Source organism: Pangasianodon hypophthalmus, chromosome 26 (genome assembly GCF_027358585.1).
Source record: "Pangasianodon hypophthalmus isolate fPanHyp1 chromosome 26, fPanHyp1.pri, whole genome shotgun sequence".
In the NCBI taxonomy this organism is placed as follows: Eukaryota; Metazoa; Chordata; class Actinopteri; order Siluriformes; family Pangasiidae; genus Pangasianodon; species Pangasianodon hypophthalmus.
In genome coordinates, this window is record NC_069735.1 from 14,313,945 (window position 1) to 14,337,276 (window position 23,332).

The 23,332-nt window shown below is 40.5% G+C and overlaps 2 protein-coding genes across 9 annotated transcripts in view; one reads left to right on the top strand and one right to left on the bottom strand.

Moving 5' to 3' along the window:
- Window positions 1-23,332, bottom strand: part of nfixa (nuclear factor I/Xa) — a 113,189-nt gene that overhangs the window by 31,297 nt on the left and 58,560 nt on the right. The window lies entirely within an intron of this gene.
- Window positions 5,795-13,016, top strand: LOC113537615 (gamma-crystallin M2). The gene is made up of 4 exons (XM_026932208.3): window positions 5,795-5,954; window positions 8,434-12,213; window positions 12,339-12,584; window positions 12,690-13,016. Exons 2-4 carry the CDS (start codon window positions 12,205-12,207, stop codon window positions 12,963-12,965), a joined length of 531 nt encoding a protein of 176 aa, XP_026788009.1. The 5' UTR covers window positions 5,795-5,954; window positions 8,434-12,204; the 3' UTR covers window positions 12,966-13,016.

Here is a 23,332-nt window from a genome sequence, read left to right on the forward strand (position 1 = left end):
TTATCACAGCGTTAGCAGTATTTTTGTTTGGTTTCTGCTCAATTTAATTATGCACGGTTTCTGTCGTGTCTGAGGTAACTGGGACGTCAGTACAGCGTGGTAGTAAAGTTAACGATTTCTGCGACTACAACTAAGTATATTCGCTACAGTGTTTTTTGTATATTTACAATGGGTGTTTAATTTTAACTTATTTAAATAAACTTATTTAACTTATTTAAAAATCTTCTGCTGCTCTACTTGTCTTATATTCTCTTTTGTCTCTTCTCTGCTGCTGTGACACTGGAATTTCCCTCCTGGGATTAATAAAGTGTCCTTTCTTATCTTATCTTATCTTATCTAAAATTTTTGTGATCATGTGACTTGGATGCAAGTCTCTGTGTGTGTGTGTGTGTGTGTGTGTGTGCACGCAAAGCTAAAAGAGCAAGAGAACAAGAGAAGAGGAAGATTTACAAAGACGCAAGGTCGAAATCAAGCTTTCTAGTAATCATGATGTAGCTGCCAATCAGAGCCAAGCCTGAGCTAGCTGCTTTTCCGAAGGACATTGCGGTACCGTATGGGAATGTGACTGTAACCAATCCGTGATCATATATTTTGTCGCTGCCAAGTGACCCAGACCATAACTAATGCTGAATTTGGTTTACTCTCCTTGCCAGGGTACTAAAAGAACCACAAAGGTCATTTTCACACTTGTGTTTTTTTTTTTCCAGACTCGGAGCCCGGAGTTTGGTAGGACTGATGAAGTGCAAATGCTGGGGTTTTTTTTCGAGCCAGGGATCTGATCCCTGGCCCTCTCACAAACGGTGGTCTGGGGTTTGCTTCAGCCGAACTGGTCCACATCAGGTGTAACATGATTGATTCAATTTGTCACATTACTCACTGGTCCTACTTTTCTGATACCAGGAAAATGGGTATTGAAATATAAACCCACTGGAGTGCTGTAATTAGCTGTTGCAGCTATCACAGGAGAATATTAAAATAAATAAATATTATGAATATTAAAAAGCAGCAAATGGATGAACTTAATGGACTGCCTACCATTTTACAAACCTGCATGCACAAACATGACGTATAGAATCACGCAATCGAGCCACTTTTTGGGAGGAATTCCTCAATATTAACGCAAACCTGCAACCCGCCCCAAGCGATTCCAGAGTCAGACTCGAGTATTTGGACCATGTGTAAAACACAATCACGACAGCATCGTTTCCAGCCGAAAAGTTCCTTTTATGTCACTTTTTCATTAAAGCCAAACCCTGTGTTAAAGGTAAATCAATTGTGGGTGCTCCCGTATTGTTCCTGCTGGTGTTAGTGTTTACTGTCAACATGAGCGTCAAGTGGGAAATGATGTCACCATCACACAAACGTCCAGAGAACCTCTCCTAATTTCACAGGTATTGTTATGCCCTCTGAAATCACTTGGCAGAGTTTCCAATATCTAATTAGTGGTAGGAAAACATACACACATACACAGAGTTAGCACACTGTTTGTGTATTGTGTATATGATACAAACAGCCTTGGTATTGAATGAGGTGTGTAACGAAGTTTGTAACTGTGTGTGTGTGTGTGTGTGCTGGTGGGGGATCTTCCTGGTGTGATATGGGTCATGTGAGGGCATCAAGGGGCAGGCAAACAGGGCAGGTCTGATTCTATTATTTTACCAGACTTACCAACCATTGCTCTCTGGTATTAACTGACACCGCCTGGAAGCCCCGCCCACTTCCCCCCACCTCACATGCTCCTGACTGGTCTCACCACCTCGACCTGGGTTTGATTCCCAGGCAGGAAACCAACCCAGTCGCCAGCACTTAACGATTCCTCGAGAAAAAAAAAAAAAAGATTCAATTCTAATTTTTGTTGCACTTTTAATGTTTTCATTTGACACGCTCATTTATTAGAAATGCCACTGAAAAAAATTGTCCAAAAATAGTCAAAAATGGCTTGTTTTCGGAAAGAGAAGCGTCAACAAAGTGTCTAATCTAATAGTTTATAAATAATATTAATGGTAAGGATCATTAGAAAGTAAGTGAATATGCTGTTGTTTTGTTCTGCATCGGTCAGGCGCTTTCAAACACTTTCAGCAGAAGATCCACAGTGAAAAATGTCGGCCATGTGGAGATTAGACAACTGATTTGTAAAAGGATTATATGGAAAATGTGCTGTTTTGTTTTTTACTGTTTACACAGCAGAGTTTCACATTTACACTGAAACCTAAAATGGTGGAAATGCTCGATTTGCCGTCGGCTCTGGATGATTAAATCGTTACTCTTGGTTTTTTTTTTTTTTTTTAGTATTAAATCATGAGCAGGGAGAAATCAATATCACACAAGCCTCCATCCAACGTAAGCGACCGTCACGTTTCATAGGGAACGAAAAGCCGACTGCAAAGATGCTGCGAATAGTAGTGACACCACAAAGCACTGCAACATGGGATAACGCTGGCGATCAGGACGAGTTGTTCTGAATTAAATTATTTCTAAAATGTTAGTCAGCCATTCGACTGACGTGTGCCAAAAATTACCGACAGAAAGACAGGGATTTAGAGATGGAGAGAAAGCACAAGATAAATATTAGTCAACTTGTCAAACACAATAAAAAGCACAATAAACAGAACAAATCGTGTGGTCACATGTGCTCTCCAGAGGTGCTGATCTGGGGTCAGGCTGTTTTTTTTTTCCAAACCTCATAAGCACAGCTGTATGGAGAGAGGCCGAGCTGATTGTGAGCCTGAATTTACAGGTCTACGGACTCGCGTCGGCCGTGTGCAGGATTCAAACACGACCCTGAGACATCTGATACGACGCAGGCCGAAAGAGCGGGAGGCAAAAAGTTGCATATCAGGACACTACTGTTCTCTAACGAAGAGAGAGAGAGAGAGAGAGAGAGAGAGAGAGAGAGAGAGAGAGGGGCATGAAAGCTCCTCTGGTGGAACTCCAAGAGACTGCATCTGTTTGGCAGCGATTCAGAAAAATCTACTGTTACACACACACACACACACTCAGAGAGAGAGAGAGAGAGAGAGAGAGAGAGAGAGAGAGAGAGAGAGGGCTAGTGTTTCAGTGCTCGCCTCAGGGACTGCTATTCCAGGCTAGAGTTTATGAAAAACAGCTTTATGTGGAAAAAACGCTAGACGTGGAAGGAGAGTGAAGGAGGGAGAGAGAGAGAGAGAGAGAGAGAGGAGTATATACAGGTGAAGGAGAGCAGTATTTACAGAAATGATGAAGAACACGAATGTTGTCAAGTTATGAATGCAACTTTTTTCTTCATTCTAGCACGCTTCTAATCTATCAGAGGACAGCACAGAGTGGACTCGAAACAGAGAAACAGCCTAAAAAACATCTGCTCCGACCATAAAACACGCCACAAAATACACTGTTCTCTCTGTCTGAGCACAGCTGGGAGGCAGGTGCTGTCCATCACTCGTCTCGGAGGGAATCGCTCCGACCCCGGCTGACCCCGGGAACTACTCGACCGTGGAGCTCATCTTCAAAATAATGACATCGTACACACTGCATACAGCATGGGGGGTGTCTGAGGTGTCATAAACACACATCACAGCGTGTATTTCATATATACAGTAATTACGGTGCAGAATATTATTTTAGGACGTCAGGAAATTCTGGAGTACAAAGAACCTCTTATAATGATTAAGGTAATCATCTTTTTTTTTTTAAAAAAAAAAAAGAAAAACATACTGGGGGTTTGGGGGTTAATTGGAAAAAAAAAGGATCATCATGTTTTCCCTGCAATTACAAATTCTTCAGAGGGCTCAAAAAATTACAAACCCAATTTCCGATTCTTGGCCTTTGCCAAGGCCACATGAGTTGCGAGAAGGATTTCAAACTTCATTCGTCACGAACAAGACATTTATATACAGGAAACTATTTCAGAGTTCTAACAAGAGCAATTATGCAATTATAATTAGTGTTCAGGAGACGTGTGCTTATTTGATTTACTCTCCCTCGCTCTGAATACAGCTGTTAATGCACATTTGGATTTATCTTACGGTAACTGCACATACACACCCTCGCTATACTGCAGATTTAAACACCCCCCAACCACACACACACACACACACACACACACACACGCCTTGCTGTGCAGTTTGTTTCACACTCTCTTCATACCCCCTATCCCTTGCTATCAGCATCAGGGAATCTGTTAGGCACTACTGACGTGCAAGAACCCGTAAAGCGTTTCCTGCTGATATCACCTGACCAATCAGAGCGCACGGCAAAAGAGCGGCATCCAATGATAAGGAGGGAACGGAGTCTCAGCACAGAGCACGCTCTGTAAACTCCGGGCTATACACTTTTCTGCAGGGATTAGTAAACGTTACTGAAAATGAATGAATTCTTTTCATTGAATGTAATAGAAAATGACTCCAGAGTGAAAATGTAACTTTTAAATAAGTGCTCAACCGGTTAATGAGGTGATTTTTCCGCTCCAGTGTTTCAGAATTCGTCACTTCCGGCACGCCTGGCTACAGGAAGATACACTGTTAGATATCTGCTATAGCCAGGTTTTTGATGATAAGGTGGCGACAGGAAAATTTGCGTAGAAAATATTTTTCCTACAGTTCTTTAAATAATGCGTCACACTGCAAAGTAGCTCGTAAGATGTTTTAAAAAAAAAATACACTTTTCTGTTCAATCTTGAGCACGAGTGTAGACATATCATTTCTGTTCTGAACGAAACATAATGAAAAATAAATAGTTTCTAGGTTTTTTTCTCATTTTGAGTCCTCCAGGATGTGACCTGTAACAAGTCTCAGCCCCAGTGGATTTGATGAAACTTGAAGCACTTCAGTTTGTTTATCTTCTTTGTCTTCTCTCCACTCATGCTACATTCTCTTCTGGTTTGCTCATAAACGACCGAATCCCGTACAGACTGTACCATGTAGCTGATGAAAACAATTTCATTCTCTGCACAAAGACAAGCGCTATCTTCCCTCTTCTGCATACATGATCACACAGAAGCCCATGATTGGTAAGTGTCTCTGTGATTGAGAGAGAGCATGCTCCTCCCATCCAAAGAGCATGGCTAACTTTACTCTCTTGGTCTCACAGCCACGAACGGCTGCAGCATCATCTGGATTTGAACTCGTAATCTTCTTACGACAGAGCAGACGCTTATCTGCTGCTCCACTCAGGAGCTTCTTCTTCATATCCCCGTGCTGAAGTTACAAAAAGTCATTATTATTGAATTCTCATGTAAAAGTTCACGTGTGAAACAAGAAGAAGGAGGTGAGAGCTTAAGGAGACTGTTTACAACTGCACCATACTCCAAAAACCCGAGTGCACATAAAGACTTCCTCTTTATTCTCCTCATCTCTCTCAATCGCTGTTATTTTCACACTCAGCGTCTCTCCATCTGATTTCACTTATCTGTCTGGAGGCAGAGTGACGGACTAATAATCACCCTTTCCTGTAATTATCTCTTCTTCCTGTCCTTCCTTCTCGCTTTCTCTGCCTCTCTCCATTCTGTTTTCTATGGTTTATATTCATTTCTGAGTTCCTCCTCTCCGTGTGAGACTGTGCAGATGTCGGCAGCGTGGCCGGCACACCTACACAAAAATGCCAGGGCTCCAGTGGGGCGAGTGGAAAGACGTGAAAGGTCCTCTCAGCCTCAAAAAAAAAAAAAAAAAAAATCGAATTTGCAAACTGCACTATTACTTAATAAGAGGACGGAGCTTTAGAGCTTCATTTGTCTGCTTCTGCGATCAGGACCGATCCTATAGGTCCACTGAGATCTCATTTATAACAGCTCTGTCTCTATTCTGTCTATCGCTCTCTTTCCTCTCTCTCAATCTCTCGCTCCGAGTTTCATAGCTCCCTTGTTAACAGCCGCTGTGCACTCTGGGAAAGCTTGGGACAGGAAGGCATTCTTCTTGGATATGCGTCCCACAGGAGCCGTAACGGAGATATCGAAAAGAATTAGCGGAGAGAAAAATAAGGTAATTGGTGTATAAGAGGAATTGCAGATGGTGTTGCAGATATTTGGCTTGAATGAGTAGTTTGACCAAAAGAAATCTGGCTCCAGCGACGATCGGTATCTTAAACAGACGTGTTTATGTTTCTGACACTATATGATGTACTGTTTTCTATTTAAAAAAATGTACAAAAGACGTCACAGAGCTAAAAACAGTCGTATGAGGTGTGTTCAACCTTATTCTGCTATTTTATGAATCGGTTTTAGCCCCATTGCTGTACTACAAAGCTGAAAATGCTAACTTCTCTCTCTCACACACACACACACACAACCTTGACCCTGTATGGAAAACTCTCCAAAAGCACACAGTCTTTATTTAAAGCTGAGTGATTACATGAGCGTGGGAGTGGGAGAACAGGCGAACAGGAGAGGAGAGGCGATAAAGTGAAGCAGGAAGAGAAAAGCAAAGGGAGGAGACAGACGCCTTTCTCAACAAGCCATCCTTGGGAACAGACGACAACAAACAAAAAGAGTGAGAGCGTGAGTTAGAGGAAGAGTGAAGAAAAATAATCTTTGGCTTTGAGATAAGCGAGGCTTTGAGCCGCGCGGCAGCAGATAAGGCTGTTCTTACTGTACTCGTCTGTTTGGGGAAGTGATTCATTCTCAGCTTTCTCTCAGGGTTTTGTTTTTTTTTTCATCCTCACTTTCTTACGGGAAAGACGTTGGTGTTTACGCGGCCTCTCTGCTATCACCTTCAATTCAGCGCGCACAATGACTGCTCTATTTAATACAAAGAGCGCTGGACGGATAGAGTTGAAAAGAATAAAGGAGATGGCCGATGAGCACGAGGGAACTGGAGAAGAGAAGAGAAGAGAAAACAAGAAGAGAAGAGAAGAGAAGAGAAAACAAGAAGAGAAGAGAAGAGAAGAGAAGAGAAGAGAAGGCAGAAAAAGAGAAGAGAAAAAAGAAAAATAGAAGAGATAACAGATGATAAAACAGAAGAAGAAAAGAGAAAACAGAAAAAGAGAAGAGACAAGAAGAGATGAGAAGAGAAGAGAGGAGAACAGAAGAGAAGAGCGCACGCACACACACACACACACACACACACACACATACGGCTGATAGGATTGTGCAGTGTAATGTAACTGTATCTAGGTTGTGGCATTTACTAATTGCAGGGCAGTCCATGGGTGCTTACCAGTCTAGCTGATGTAAATCGATCTCTCTCTCTCTTTCTGTCTCTCTTTCTCTCTCTTTTTCTGTCTCTTTCTGTCTCTCTGTCTGTCTCTCCCTCTTTCTCTCTCTTTCATTCTCTGTTTTCAGGGCAGTAAAAGAGCAGCCATTGTTCGAGGTTTGAGGAAGCTGTATCCTCAATGACCTGCCCATGGGTCTGTACGTGTGTGTGTGTGTGTGTAATCCGCTTCCTTTGGGCTATTTGATGGCAGACATATAAACCCTCTCGGTGTCACACTAGCCTGATTTTGTGGCCGTGTGTGTGTGTTTGTGTATATGTGTGTGGTCATGCTCAGTTTATGTTATTGTCAAGGAAATGTCTAGTGTGGGTTCTGCTTCTTAAGCTTGTGGCTACAGTGACACACACCCACACACACACACACACACCCACACACACACACAGGATATTGGGATACCTGAATACTGATGCGAAGTATGAACGATACATTTGACCTTGTGTTCACACTATCTGTGACAAGTTGCTCGTGTCGCAGAAAGTGCTACTGTTGTCTCTTGTGGGCGTGTACCATCCATCCAGATTTTTTTTTGTTTTCTTTTCCGATGAGAAATGGTAGTAACCTACAGCACAGTTTACTACAGTATACGACTTACTTTTATTTAAAACACACTTAAAATGTAAAACTTATCTCTATGTTATGTAAGCTTCGTCCAAGCTACGTCCACTCACCAGAAGCACCAACGATCTCCGCTACGTCCTTACAAACGTTATTTTTCTTCACCTCTATGAAAGCATGGTTATCAGTTGACAGGAGTGGAACCCACTGTGGTCTTCTGCTGCTGTAACTTCATATTTTGGCATACTGTGCATTTTGAGATGCCTTTCAGCTCACCATGTTTGTAAAGAGTGGTTATTTCAGTTACCGTAGCCTTCGTGTCAGTAAGAACTAGTTTTGACATGAAGTAACAAACTAAATCAATACAGAGATCAGCAAACGACTTTTCTTTAATACATGCTGTATAAAGTTTAAGTCTTCCAGTTTACGCACACGTTCCTAAAAGTTTAGTGGCACCTATACGTGATAAGACGCACACAACTCCACCAGTTATGCATAGCTACATATCCTTCCTTCTGTGCCATCGCTGTTAGGATCAAGTAGACATGTTTACATCTGAGATTTTAGATAGATACAATGTATAGAGTTTAGGATGAAAACATACATATAGTCTGAGACATTCTTACTAAACTCTCGCCCTCTCTCTCTCTCTCTCTCTCTCTCTCTGTCTCTCTTTATGTGTTGTATTTTTCTCAGGTTTACATTCACAGAGCATCTCCTTCTAATTACGGCTCCAATTCCCAGGCCCCACTGTACGAACCCGGCCTGACAAAAATGAGGATGAAAGAAAAAAGGAAGGTCAAAAAAAAGAAAAGAGGGAGAAGAGAAATGGAGGGAGGAGACAGTTTCGTGGCATTCCTTTACCTAAAATGCTCTCTGACCATCCCCCCCCCCCCCCTCTGTCTCGGTGGGTGTATATTTTTGCAGTTTGAAGGAGAAAAATGAAAGCATCTGTCTGACGCCAGTGAACTGCCAGACCACAGAATTCTCCCAACACTCCCAAATCTCACACTCTTTCATTTCCCTTCATTTATCACCCATGATACACACACACAGTCATAGATCTGTCCAGAAGGAAAGACCAAGTCTGACTCTTTCCCACACACCTCTTCTTCTTATTCTGTCTCTCTCTCATGCACACACACACTCACACACACACACTTGCACAAACTATGAAACAGTCTTAGTGTATAGAAGTTGCATAAAAACTCCAAATCTCCACCAGGTCAACCTAAATGCTGCTCTAACTCAATTTAATTTAATTAGACAGCATATACACACACACACACACACACACACACACAAGGATGCACACGCAAGCCTGTCCAATCGCACAAACAACCACTGAGTCTTGCGGTGGAGCCATAATCATTTAGGCAGATTGTAGAGATTGAAGAAAGACTAACATTGGGTATTTTGGCACCAAGCAGGTCCACACACACACACACACACACACACACACATCTTGCATCTGATACAGTATGTGTGTTTAGAGATCTGTGTTCAATTACCACAACCACATATTTACACACAAAAAGAGAGCAGCTCGTCATCATGCTCTTCATCAAGGCTTTTTAGATTAAGAGTTAGATTAAGATTTGAAACAGATGCTCACATATGCACATACAAGCTAATGATATGGCAAATACGTGCATTTTCAACATTTCAAAAATAACAAACTGCATTGAAACAAACCACTGTCTGGATATAAATTCCTCCAAATGATTTTCCCCTAGCCTCTTCTTCTTCATCGTGTCTCTGACTTCTCATAGTCACTCTTTTTTTAATCACACAGAATGCCTTATTTACGCCTGATGAGTACAACTTTGCGTCATTACAGCTGTTGTGGTTCGGCGTTTGGGAAATGTGCCGAATATTTTTGTAACTTCTTTATCATGACAGGGTCTGAGAGTCGTTTCTGTTGTCTTTTTTTGCAATAAATTTCTAGTAGCATCTCGCTTATATCAGTATATCTCTCACCACTTTGCTTTTCCAACCTGAAGCGCTCCAGTTTCGGCGCCCACTGTAGCCTCAGATTCCTGTTCCTGGCTGACAGGAGTGGAACTTAATGTGGACTTCTGCTGTTGTAGCCTCAAATTTTGACATTTTGTGCATTCTGAGATGCTTTTCACCACTGTAAAGAGTGGTTATGTGAGTTATGGTAGCCTTTCTTATCCTTTTTTTGCATTCGGCTTACCTCAGAATTGGGAAGTTGGAACTTCAATTCTGACTGATTGAGCTACAACATGGGGAAAAAATTGGACGCCTCCATGTTCGTCATTTCACTTTCTTACGGGCCAGCTAGCTGTGATGAGTGATGAATATTTACCTCCTCAAAAGTGTTATAGATTTAACAAGAGAGTATGTCTGTATCATGATTGATCTTAGTTTTATCTTTGTTTACTGCTGATGCTGTGAGATAAACTTTTTCCTAGTCAGAGCTCAGAAATTATGAGTAACATCTTTTAGTCAAATACAGCATTAAAAGAAGTAAAGAAGGTTCCTGGGGTGTTTCATCACGAAGAGAATTTTTTTGTCCTTATAAGCTAATAGATATCAGCTAACTAACTCATTTTTTGCTGATGTTAGCAATATAAGCTGCTGAAATAAACACCCCAGTTGTAGCTAGCTAGCTAACACAGCTACAAGGCAGTGTGACAAGTTGCTTGTTGAGGATGTAATGTCTATTAATGCAGTCGAGTATCAGTATAAATAAATATAAACACTTCTTAATGATGCAGTCAGTCCCATATTCGCTCCACAAAATGGCTGCCATTATACAGTGTGATGTCACATGAAATGCAACGATACACACAGACTCGTGAGAAAAATCAGGAGTAGAAGACTAGATGGAGAACAGGTTCGGTATAACAATGTGTGACCACCAGTGAGCAGCTACACACACAGAGCGGAGTGTGTAAATGTCCGTGCTGACCTGACTTGACTATTTGTGTGATCCCCCTATTAAACTTGAACCAGAGACAACAGCTGTGAGCTGTGTGTGTGTGTGTGTGTATATGTGTGATGAGCATGACGGATGGAAGGTGTGAGACAAACATCTATATTGCGCTTGCGTGAAGCAGTAAGAAAAGACAGGCTCTGTACCACTCACTCACACACAAACACACACAGCTGCCATGCCTCACAGTTTTTGTAACCTTTGACCTTTGGCACGCTGCGGTTAAGCTTGAGGGAGAAGCCTGACCTCGTGCTGCTCCCCCCACACACAGAGCTTTCTTATCCTTTGACCCATGGCACGTGTCAGCCCTTTCATCAAGAAACACAAACAGAGAGAAAGAGAGAGAGATAGAGAGAGAGAAAGAGAGAGAGAAAGAGAGAGAGAGAGAACCTACCATATCATATATCACATATCTAATAAAATATTAGTTAATTGCAGTTTTCATCACCTACATCAGCAAAAACCCTGTCCAGTGAGATACTGATCATAAATAATATATAATGAAGGAATAAATATTAATTAATTAATTAATTCATTCATTCATTCATTCATTATTGTTGCATTTTTATATTGGTCATGAGCCACAGCTCTCTAGGGATTATTATTATTAATTAAGCGAGGTATGGGTCTTACATACCACCAACAGTAAAAACATAGAACAAGTATAACTTCAATATTCAATAAAATTAAAAAATTAGTATTTCTTTCCCCAATCTAACTCATATATAATTCTATTTTAATTAGGAATAAAAATGTTGTTTTTTTTAACAAATGTAAAATGCATTTTTTTAAATGACCATTTTTACGGCTGCTATAGGTCAGTCTTTTCCTCAAACACACATGGGCTGTGACCACTTTTCCCGCTGAGCTCTGCACGATCAAGGCCGTGCATTTCTGATGATGCTTCCATGCAGAAAAAAAAAAAAAAAACCTATGCAGAACGCCGACACAAAAATAAGTATTAAAAATGCCAACTGGAGTTACTGACAGATGATGACAGTGCTGCAGCCACTTGACGCTCATAATGCTAGCTAGGTACATTAGATGTGAGCTTAGCAAGCCATGCTTATTGTTTAACACCTCTGACAATCACCTGGTAAATCTTGTTAGCACGATGTAATATGTTTTTTTTTTGTTGTTCAAATGGCAGAAGGGTCTACCCAACAGAAATATGTTTTCCATAGCTGGGTTTCTGTGTAGGAAACTTATAATACCCAGAGATTGTATGGGCCAAAAGAACACATTGGGTAAAAAAAAGGAAGAAAAAAAGCTCAGCAGTTTTGTCTTGCTTGTGGGGCTCGTTCTAAAGTCTTCTGGAGACTGGAAATGTGACATGTAGCAAAAACACTCTGGTGGCCTCTGTGCTTTTGCTTGGTCAGGACTTTTTACAATAGGAGGTATGCGCTCTTTGAGTTTGGTCAGGTATAAATGGCAGAGGTTAAACCGATGCTCAATGTCAGTTCACCACCAGGCAAGTGCTGGGACACGCAGACACTCGCATCATCACCATGGGCAGAGTAAGCAAACTGGTTTCTATAAATATAAAGATTTTAAAAAAAAAAAAAAAAAGCTCAACAAAGCAATATCATTATGGTGTCCTTCATGTTAAGTTTGAGCTTCCTTTCTCTAATTTGCCCTACAGGTTATCTTCTATGAGGACAGGAACTTCCAGGGCCGCTCCTATGAGTGCAGCGGTGATTGCTCTGATATGTCCACCTACCTGAGCCGCTGCCACTCGTGCAGGGTGGAGAGCGGCTGCTGGATGGTGTACGATCATCCCAACTACATGGGCAACCAGTACTTCATGAGAAGAGGCGAGTACGCTGACTACATGAACATGTGGGGCTGGGGCAACAACTGCATCAGATCCTGCCGCATGATCCCCATGGTAAGATGAATAACTTGTTTTTTTTTTTAAATCTATACATGACTTTTTTCTTTGACAGGTTGTGGTGTGTTTTACCAAAGCAACTAATCTTGTTACCTATAACAGTACAGAGGACATTACAAGATGAGGGTCTACGAAAGGGATAACTTCATGGGTCAGATGATGGAGGTGATGGATGACTGCGATTCCTTCATGGACCGCTACCACTGGTCCAGCGGCTTCATGTCCTGCCACGTGATGGACGGCCACTGGCTCATGTACGAGCATCCTCACTACAGAGGCAGGATGTGGTACTTCGGCCCTGGAGAGTACCGCAGCTTCAGGGACTATGATGGCATGAGGTTCATGAGCATGAGGCGCATCATGGACTCCTGGTATTAAGCTAACATGAATGATTTCATCTTCAATAAAAATTCAATGAATCTGAAATAATTGTCACCTACCTGTCAATTAATCTTTTCTAATAATCTGTGACAACAAAAAAATTATCATATCATGACCCTTTCACTATACACATAGGTATTGATACATTTAATTTTACTAACAAAGGCCCTGAAAAACAGCAGCTACACATTGAAAATACAGAAATACTGTTTCAAAAATTAAAAAAAATGGTAAAATAGGAATTGGTTCAAATAAAGATTAACCAAAAAACGACCAATCTTTGAGAAACAATGGTGTCTTGTTATAGAAGAAACAGCAATCCCACTATTTAGTATATCTATTAATATATATATTAATAGATAATATATCACTAATATATCATCATTTCTCTCAGCTATATCATGTATACAGATTTACCATTTGAAATATTTCTGTATACGTTTGAACCAACAGGACCCCATGTGTCCAACAGAACAGAATGACATACCCACTTGAGAACACAGCTGACACACACACACACACACACACTCTCTCTCTCTCTCTCTCTCTCTCCCAGGAGCCAAGTCACGCTAATTACCGGCAGCTGACCATCACACTCACACATTCACACATATCCGGTCCATTCATCTTCTTTTCACTAGAATATCTGTTTCTTCATTTTGTATTAACGTTAAAAATAAAACTGCTTGTGCACATTTCATGGAACCACAAACAAACGAACAGGTGCAACACGCAAGATTTCACAACACTCTCAGACTAATGAAAAAGAAGGTAAGAGAGAAGTGAGCAGTCATTTGAAAAGAGTTGCAGGACGACCAGAAAGCAGCAAGAACAACAGTTACACAGAGAACGATAAGTAATGACCTGCAGTGCAGTCATCTTTGTTCTTACACCTCACACAGAGATGCGCATCTAAAAGTGTTTAGTCTAATCAGAACTTTTTGGAACAGTCAGATGAAATAAAAATAGAAATAGAAATCTTTGGCATTATTTCAGCTCGGCAGCACTAGCGTAAAAACACACAAAAAACACAGACCACAGTGCTGGTTTATGTGGATGTGTTAAAAAAATATTTTTAGATATTTTAATTTGTTCAGTTAGACATGTTATTTGTTCTATTAATTTTAATGTGATGTTACACAGGGGTAGAAAACACTTGAGTAATTGTACTTTGTTACTGTACTGTTTTAGAAGATTTGCACTTTACTCAATTATTATTAAAATTCAATACTTTTACTATGACTCAAGTAAATTTACAAGAGAAAAAACATACTTTTTAACTCCTTCATTTTGACCTTCGATTTATGCTTTACAAATCTCAAACGCCATGAGATTTTCTTTTTTTGTTTCATAGTAAAAATTAAGTATCTGCCTTTAAAATTCATCAAATCTAAAGAAGTATATTGAATTAAGTTTAAGTTTGGTAAATTAGCTAGTTTGTAATGTAGATAGATAATTTAGATCACTAGTTAAGATTTGCAATCAAACTTGTTAAATTGGCTAGCTAGGTGGATTTTGTAAATTATCTTGTTAAATTAGGTAGCTAGGTAAGTTTCGTTTTCATTTCTAATGTGCTAACGTCTAGAGTTAGCAGAATATTTTCCTTATGACTGATTGCTGAATGATTACTTTCACTCAAGTAGATTTTCGCCTCCATTCTCCTACGTTTAATTAACACCTTTGACACTTTAACTGAAGTACAGTTTCAGTGTACTTCGTCCACCACTGATGTTACACACATGTTCATGTGTTAATGGCCTGAGGCACATTTGCCACGACTGAGCCGTGTGATAAAATAATTCAATCAGTTGTATTTTATTTAGTTGCTTGTTGGAGTTACTTATTTGTGTTGAAGTGAAATGGTGAACGGTGCACATCCTCAAATCCAGGTATTATGAAATGGGAATTAAAAGGGCGTCTTGATTTTTGACTGATGTAGGTTGGAAAAACATCACTGCATTGGCATATTTTAATGCCACGTCACATTGGCGAGGAAAATAGAAACTGGACAAAAAGAGAAGAAATTTGGCTCAGGCCCAACAAATTAGCAATACTCTGGCATTATATCACTAAATTATATTTGTGCAAAAACTGTTGTTAGTCTCATATAAAATATCTTTTTTTTATGATCATTAGAGAAACTGAGCCAAGCGTACACAAGTCACTTTCAACATTGTTTCACTTTCAGTAAATTTAGACCCCGAGAGTTAAAAACAATTTATAACTTTTATTAAATGAGAACTCCTGCAGGGCAAGCAGCTTTCTGTATTATAAACAGCTTGTTGTGGTCAAGCATTAGATCACTATTTTCCCTTTTTTCTCTCTCTCCCTTTTTCTCACACACACACACACACACACACACACACAGGGAGTGAGACAGGGACGGTAATACCTTCCTTTATCAGGTAATATCTTTCTCAGCTGTGTAGTCCTCTTATTCCTCTCACACTGGGAAATGACACGGATGGAAAATTGGCCTCATCCTGAACCAACCGGGAAAACCAATCATTGATACTGACACACACACACACACACACACACACACACACACACACACATACCCCTTCTGGCTCCCTCCCACTCTCTCTCCCTCTCCTTCTCTCTCTCTCTCTCTCTCTTCATCACTTTTTACCTGTCCAGGGCCCTGCTGCTTCACAGCTTGCTCTCAGAAGGTTAAATTAATAGCAAATGTGCTTTCTGACTTTCTCTTTGGCCTTAAAATTATGGATACACGATGAAGTAATCTCTTGGCAGGAAAGAGTTCTTTTCATTCCGTTTCTGTACTTTTTTTTTTATGTTTTCTGATTTCTATTTCTGCCATTTTTAACAGAATGACCTTAGATTTACATGGTAGTACAATTAGATTTTTGGATACAAGAGCAATTATTCCACTTCTTCTCTCTTTGGAGGCAACATAAAAAAGATGTAGAGCTACAATAGGGTAAAAAAAGAGAGAGAGAGATTTTAACTTTGTCTTTAAACTCATTACATGTGAATTTCTTACAAAATTGATTAAAAAAAAAATACTCATAGGTTAAAAACTCCATTATGATTCGCCATAACAGGTTTGCCTATTGTTTTTAGAAAGATGATAAACATTCAGTTACAATGTTGACCCTGGACCCTAGAAAGTAAGTATATAAAAAGTAAGGACAACTTTTTTAACCAAACAGGAACACTGGCTAGATTCCACTCATTTTTATGCTATCAAAAGCCTATAGACTGTAGAAAGTTCCTCAGTATAGCATTATAAGTGTATCTATTCTATAGATTAAATTCTGTAGCTCTATAGATTATACTGTCTCTATCTGTATCTGTTTAGTGCTCCAAATATCTGTATCTGTATTCAGACTTAAACATTAAGTAGATGTGGTCTAAACACTCAGATGTAGAAATATCAGCACTGACAGCATGTTTTGTAAACACAGGCTCTGACAGTTCCTCAGCCTCAGCTACATCACTCCAGTTTAATTTGAGATGTACATTGTGTTTTATTTCATCTTGATTGCAGTTGTTATTTTTGTGTGTACCTGCCTGCGATATTTTCTAACGAATTTAGTCGGTTATTAAGGATTAGTTATTAAGAATGAAAGAAAGACCACTGTAAATAGATCATGTGTTATGATCATATAAATAGGATCACGTCATATTTCTTTGTCACTTTCTTTTAGAAAAGATAAAAAAAATAAATAAACGTTACATAAATGTCTCCTAACAAAACTTTTTACAAAAAGCAATTGTGTTTTTCTTTGTTAAACAATGACACATTGTATTTTTAGTGTTAGATTATGTCACATGTCCGCCATACAAATCCTATGAATGAGCTGTTACTATAGAAACGATAACATATTAGAACAAGAGCATTAATATAAATTTTAAATTAACAGAAACTTTAAACTTCACCTTACATCCGGAACTACTGTCAGCAATATATATAATTATTCCACACCTTCTGACCAATCAGATTTGAGAATTCACCCATGCTGTGCTGTATCGTGGTATATTAGATTACCGATGATCAGCACATGTCCAGTAGCAAGCTAGATCATTGGCTCCCCATTGTTTCATTGAATGATACACAATGAAAGCAGCCAGGATAAACAGTAATGTGAATTGCACTCTATATCATGGATTTCCTCTGTGATGTTAATTATATCGTTCAGAGAGAACGACTGACTACGAACGACTTCATCATTCACATCAGCGCTGTAACAATTCCCTCACCTAACTGATTCTCTGTCAGACGTTCGGCTTCCAGTTGATTTAAAATGGTGTATATGCGGTGAATGACGCTCCTCACAACAAAAAAGACCTCCCTAGAAAAGAGGGAGCCAAGGACCTGATGTGTGTGTGTCTAGTGAGTGTAGTGTGTTTGTGTTGGCACTGTTTCAGCATTCCACATTCCAGTGTGATATTCTGCACTGTGACCTCAAAAAAACTCAGTGTATCTCACACACACACACACACACACACACTCGCACAGAAGTTCTCTCTTCCTCCATCTTTCCTCAGCTTTACCTCTCTAATGCTCACTCTGTCCGTCTCACACTCCTTTTTCACATTTCCTCAGCTCGATCCCACCCTTCCCTCCCTCGCCCTTCGCTTCTCCCGTTTCTACGCGTCTCACTTTCACACCGTCTCTTCAAGCTGCGACTTGTCAATATTCAGATGGCTGATTTATGTTTAGCCTGTTTCCTCATAATAACACCGCTTGTGCAAACTCAAATTAAGGCTCAGCTGAATTCAATTCAACTAAATTCGATTGCAGCCAGTTAAGAGCACAAACGGCGTAGCGCTGGATGGAGGATGCGGTTCAGGCCTGCTGCTTGTGCTGAATCTGGTCCAAGCAGCCCGGGGGCTCTGACTTTCACTAATAGCATGATGTTGTTAGCGACTGCCGAGGATGTGGCCTTTTGAGGCTTTCAGCATTTTACAGGACTTAAATGGGCTAACCTAAACCCAAGCAGTCCAACAAACACATTTTTCTGTTGTTTCTGTAAAACATGCCGTACTTCTGGACCACTGCTCATCTGTTATAAGTTCACAAAGTGTCAGAATTACTGTTATTACAAGCTTCTGATTTGTAACTACCTTTAAAGGTGAACTCTGTGCCCACTGATTAAAAGACTAAGAGTTTATTTCCCAGTATCACCAAGCCACTGCTCCTGGGGTTCCCTATCTACCGGACCTCACCCTCTGACCCCAGATTACTAGCTGGAATATGGTAAAATAATAATAATAATAATAATAATAATAATAATAATTTGATGTGAATTTGTTACAAAGTTTGTTGTGAATTTGTTGTGAATTTGTTGTGAATTTGTAGTGAATTTGTTGCAAAATTTGTTTTGAATTTGTTGTGAATCTGTCAAACAAGCTAAATCATATTCACGTTGTATAGTCCTGACCGTATGATAAACACTGCACTGTAGTTCAGCTGTTTCAGCTGGTATTTATTTTTCATAACAGAATTATCCGATGATTCGTTTAGTATTCACTGAAGTTTATTCTGGAATTTTCTGCTGATTAATCTGAAATTTATCAGTGGATTATTTTCAAATTCCATATTTTATTTTGAAATTCTCTGTTCATTGCTCTGGAATTCTCTAATGCTCATTCAGGAATTCTCTGCTGATCATCCTGACATTTTCTGTGATTATTTTTGGAATTTTTTGCTTACTGGAATTTTCTATGATTGTTCAAGAATTCATTGCAGAAAAATGGAGAAATTATCAGTGGATTTTTAAAAAAATTCTCTGTTCATTACACTGAAATTCTTTGAGGATAGTTCAGGCATTCTCTGCTGGATGTTTTGTTCCATATTCTTAATGGTACTGACTGAATAAACTCCACCATGCAAGCATACCTTAACTAACCTTTGCATACGTACATACACACTTTCACATACACACACTCTCTCTCACACATACACACACACACACACACACACACCCCTCCAGGCACAGCAATAAAACTATGCAGAAACATCAAACTCTTCACCGCCACACCTGTGTGTCTAAGAGAGTGTGAGTCTAAAGCTCACACTGACACGCACTCTCTGTGTCAATTAGGTAGCATTATGAAATCTGATTATTTTTATCCGCTTTTAGTTTCCAAACATCATTTTGTCAATGATGACTATGAGAAAACATTTCGTAAACATTAACTGCATGAGATGCGCTAACGAAGACTATAATGCTAACTAAGCGAGTTGAATTTTGCAGCTGAGATTGTGTTTCTTAGCATTTTGGACGTTGTTGAGTGCTAATTGCGGTGCTAATGGCTTTTTCATTATTCCCGTGCAAGTAGCTGATGCTGTGATGTAAACACTGACATAAAAGCACTGGAAGATCTGCAAAAAATAGCATTTACTACTAGAACAAAAGCTGAACATATTCATACGGCGAATAATAATCGTTATTTCTCCAAATTCCATGCATTTCTGATTGTTTAGTCGACGTGTAGCTGCTTTCAGCTTGAGTCACAAGACAAAAAAAGTATAGAACAGGATAATTATGACAAATGTTTACACAGAGAAAACACTCATGTCTCTCTCTTTGGCAGCGGCGACAATAATATCAACAACAATAATAACACTATGTTCACAGTGTGATTGGCGCGATTGGCAGGATTTGCTGGCAGCAAGTGTTGCCAAGCAGTGATCCAGGTAACGTGGCCACTTCCTCTGCAACTGTGGCACTCTGGGAAAACCTGTGCTGCATCAATGAGGCCCAGGTGTGTGTGCGTGTCTGTGTGTGTGTGTGTGTGCGTGTGTGTGTGTGTGTGTGTGTGCGTGTGTGCGTGTTGGCAGGTGGACCTACATGACTGCCAAAGCAGACAAAATGTAAGCCGTCCTTCACTATTTTAGTCCTGCTTTGAAAAAGACATCATCATCATCATCATCATCATCATGATCATTCTGAAAGAACAATTAACGTGTAAAACGTAGAGTTGGACTAGCATGGTCAAGAAAAAATACTCGTCTCTGATTGGCTGATAGCTGTCTGATACTCTTACAAGCTCTGTGCCTTGATCATTTCTTTTATTCCTCTTTTATAAAAATCTACATAAGATTGGATATAAACTAAAATTTTTGTCATTTTATAAACAGGGATTTCCACAGACAGCAGCGGTGAGACGCTTCCATCTGACAGCCACATTTACACGAGCAAGTTAGGAGAAATGTTATGTGCAGTACGTTCCATAGCCAGAGGAGGGTCGGAGGAGCGATTTGAGGTTTGGGTTTTGTTTAGGCGATGAACGACGGCCAGAGAATTAACGAAACACAAATAAACCGAAGCCGTTCAGATGGGTTCCATGTGTGTGTGTGAAAGGATCAGGCAGTATGATCAAACCCAAGACAAATACTACGCAGACGCAGAACAGGAAAAGTAATTGTGTTCTTTCCACAGAGAGAGAGAGGGGCGGTAACACCGGCATCCACAAGTAGGACATTACTGCATATATCATATTTGTTCTACATTAAATCTAAGTACAACAATATTACACACAGTCAACGCTGTGGGTCTAAACCATAATCTCTCTCTCTCTCTCTCTCTCTCTCTCTGTGTGTGTCTCTCTCTGTTACTCACTCACTTTGCCTCTTTCTCTCTCTCTGTATGTGTCTCTGGGTCTCTGTGTCTCTCACTCACTCTGTATCTCCCTCTCTCTTCCTCTCTCCCTTCGTGTCTCTCTCATTGTCTCTGTCTCTCTTTCTGTCTCGCTCACTCTGCCTCTGTGATTGTGTTTCTCTTTCTATCTCTCTTTCGCTTTCTCTCTTTCTCTCTTTATCTCTCTATCTCTCTCTGTGGCTTTGTCTATCTCACTCTGACTCTGTGTGTGTCTCTCTGTCTATGTCTTTCACTGTCTCTTTCTGTGTCTGTCTTTCTCTCCCTCTGTGCGTGTGTCTCTCTTTGCATGTGCGTGAGCGCGTGTCTGTCTGTCTCTCTTTCTGTGTCTCTCCCTCACTCTGTCTCTCTTTGACTTTGTGTGTGTGTGTCTCTCTCTTACTGACTGTCTGTCTGCCTCTCTCTCTCTCTCTCTCTGTGCCAAGACAAAGACTACGTCTGAACACATCTGTGTGTTTTCCAAGTACGTCTTAAAAATAGCCCTCACTATCCCGATGTGACCTGCAGATGTATGTGTGTGTGTGTATGTGTGTGTGTGTGTGTGTTATATGCACACAGTCTGTTATGGCCTGGGCCAGTTACCACACTTGAGACGATCACCGTGATTTTTAAACCCTGCTTCTCCATCCACGATCCTGATTGATTGTAAATATACGGACTGGATCGGTCCGAATCTGTTACCTCAGAGTACCGGTACTGTCCGTATAAAACTGTTTATGATGTCACAAACCAGCTTAATCCCTATGAGGTCCGAAAACCTGAAAAGCTGCTGAGAATACGAGGACACAAATTGAGACCCGGATATTGAAGCAATCTTTTTTTTCTGAACACATTTCTCTACGCCTTTTCATTAGGTTCTTATGAATTAAAAGATGTTACACAATTAATTCTTCTATACAAATTATCATGGCTACCTCGAGCAGCTTTTGTTCCAGTACAGCTTGGCTGAGCTTTAGAGTCTGACTGTAAATGTGTTTGTGATTATAGTATATTTCAAGCGACACTCAAAATAACCATTTTATATACAGTAAACTATATAGTGCTCTCTCTCTCTCTCTCTCTCTCTCTCTCTCTCTCTCTCTCACTGACTCTCTCTGTCTCTCGTCCATGTAGGAGTTGAATCTGGGCGCTGAGCCATGCTGCATAGATCAACGCAACCTGCCTCTATATACAGTCTCTCCATCCCTCTTTTTGCTCCATATCATGTGGTATTCGGGACCCTGCTCTTCCCAACACCTCTCCCAAGCACGGCGGCCATGTCACCAGACGGGCGGTGTCTCCATGCCGACCGACACTGCCCTCGTCGCACCTTGGATTTTGCCCAAGCAAGGTTTACTGGGACACACGGTTGCCATGGCACCAGTCGAAATCAAAGCCAATCGCCGATGAGGAATGGCTTGTGTGTGGGGAGGGGGGGCGGGGCCGCTAAGAGTTTGCTTGTTTTTTTTTTTTTTCTTTGGAAAGGGCGCAGGATGGATAGCAAGTGTGTCAACTTATTACTACACAAGTAAAAAGTTTAAAATAAACTTCTGGGAGTTTTCTAAGGATAAAACATGACTTCTTTACAGAAGATCAAAATTAGTCTCAGTTACATTCAAACAGGAATAAATAACAGCTATTAAAATTAAAAATGCTGAAATTATAAATGAATGAAGTCTTAAATTTAAAGCAAGAGAGATAATAAAAAAAAAAACCCTGAAGTTCATTCATCCGTCCTTCGTGCAAACCGTTGACTGACTTTACACCAAGCGAAGGTGCGACTGGAGGCATTAGCAGCTAGTTGGCACCCAAGTCTTACTGGCAACCTGGTGTGTACGCAACACACAAACACACACATACACACACACACACACACACACTCCATGGTAAAGCTGGCACTATCGTCTGGACCTCAGCATCGGTCACCGCAGAATGCCATCCTGTGCTGTCATGGCAACCAGAGGCCGAGACCCGGACACCAGACGGAGTGTCAGGTGCCAGACGACACTGATCTTCACACATGCATGCACATATATGTACATGCCACCATTCACACACACACACACACACACACACAGTTTATCCATGAGGAGCTTATCACATGACAATCATCTCTAGAAACACGCATAGACATGAACGCAGATAGACGAACCCTGACACACCGTTACACTACCCTGCTTTCTCTTTCTCTCACTCTATCATCCTGTCCTGTGTGTAAACAAACAGCAAGCTTTCCTCTCCTCCACACAGCGACGAGCCACATGGGGGTCGAGAGAGAAGAGATGCTCTTCCTGTTAAATTCTGAGCCACACTTATTTACACACATTCATTTGGTTTTGGGTTTAGGAGCCTGTGTAGCAAAAATGTGTGATGTATTTACTCTCTTGCCTTCCCTCTTTTCTATTAGCTTAGAAACCCAAGATTTGCTGGGTTGACGTCTGAACATGTCACACTCCTGAACAAAACAACAAAAAAGGATAAAGGTGTGTCACTAGTTGAGCTAACTGTAACATGACAGATGTTTGAACAGACGCTTGAACCAGCATTTGATTTACTCTTCAATTGCTTTGTGTAGCAGTAAAATAGTTTCATTGTTTCAGCTTGCACCTTGTGGCGCCTTGTGGCTAGTTGTGTGAAAGTTTCACAGGTGAATCTTTCACAATTTGGTCCCACCCACCAGCTAGCGCCTCCCTATCACAGGGCAACTACTAACCAGGGATGGTGAAGGTGAACACATGCTTCCTCTGATGCCTGCAG

Coding starts and splice junctions, on each gene's coding strand:
- LOC113537615 (XM_026932208.3), top strand. Junction 12,585..12,689: donor CCTGCCGCATGATCCCCATG/GTAAGATGAATA, acceptor TACCTATAACAG/TACAGAGGACATTACAAGAT.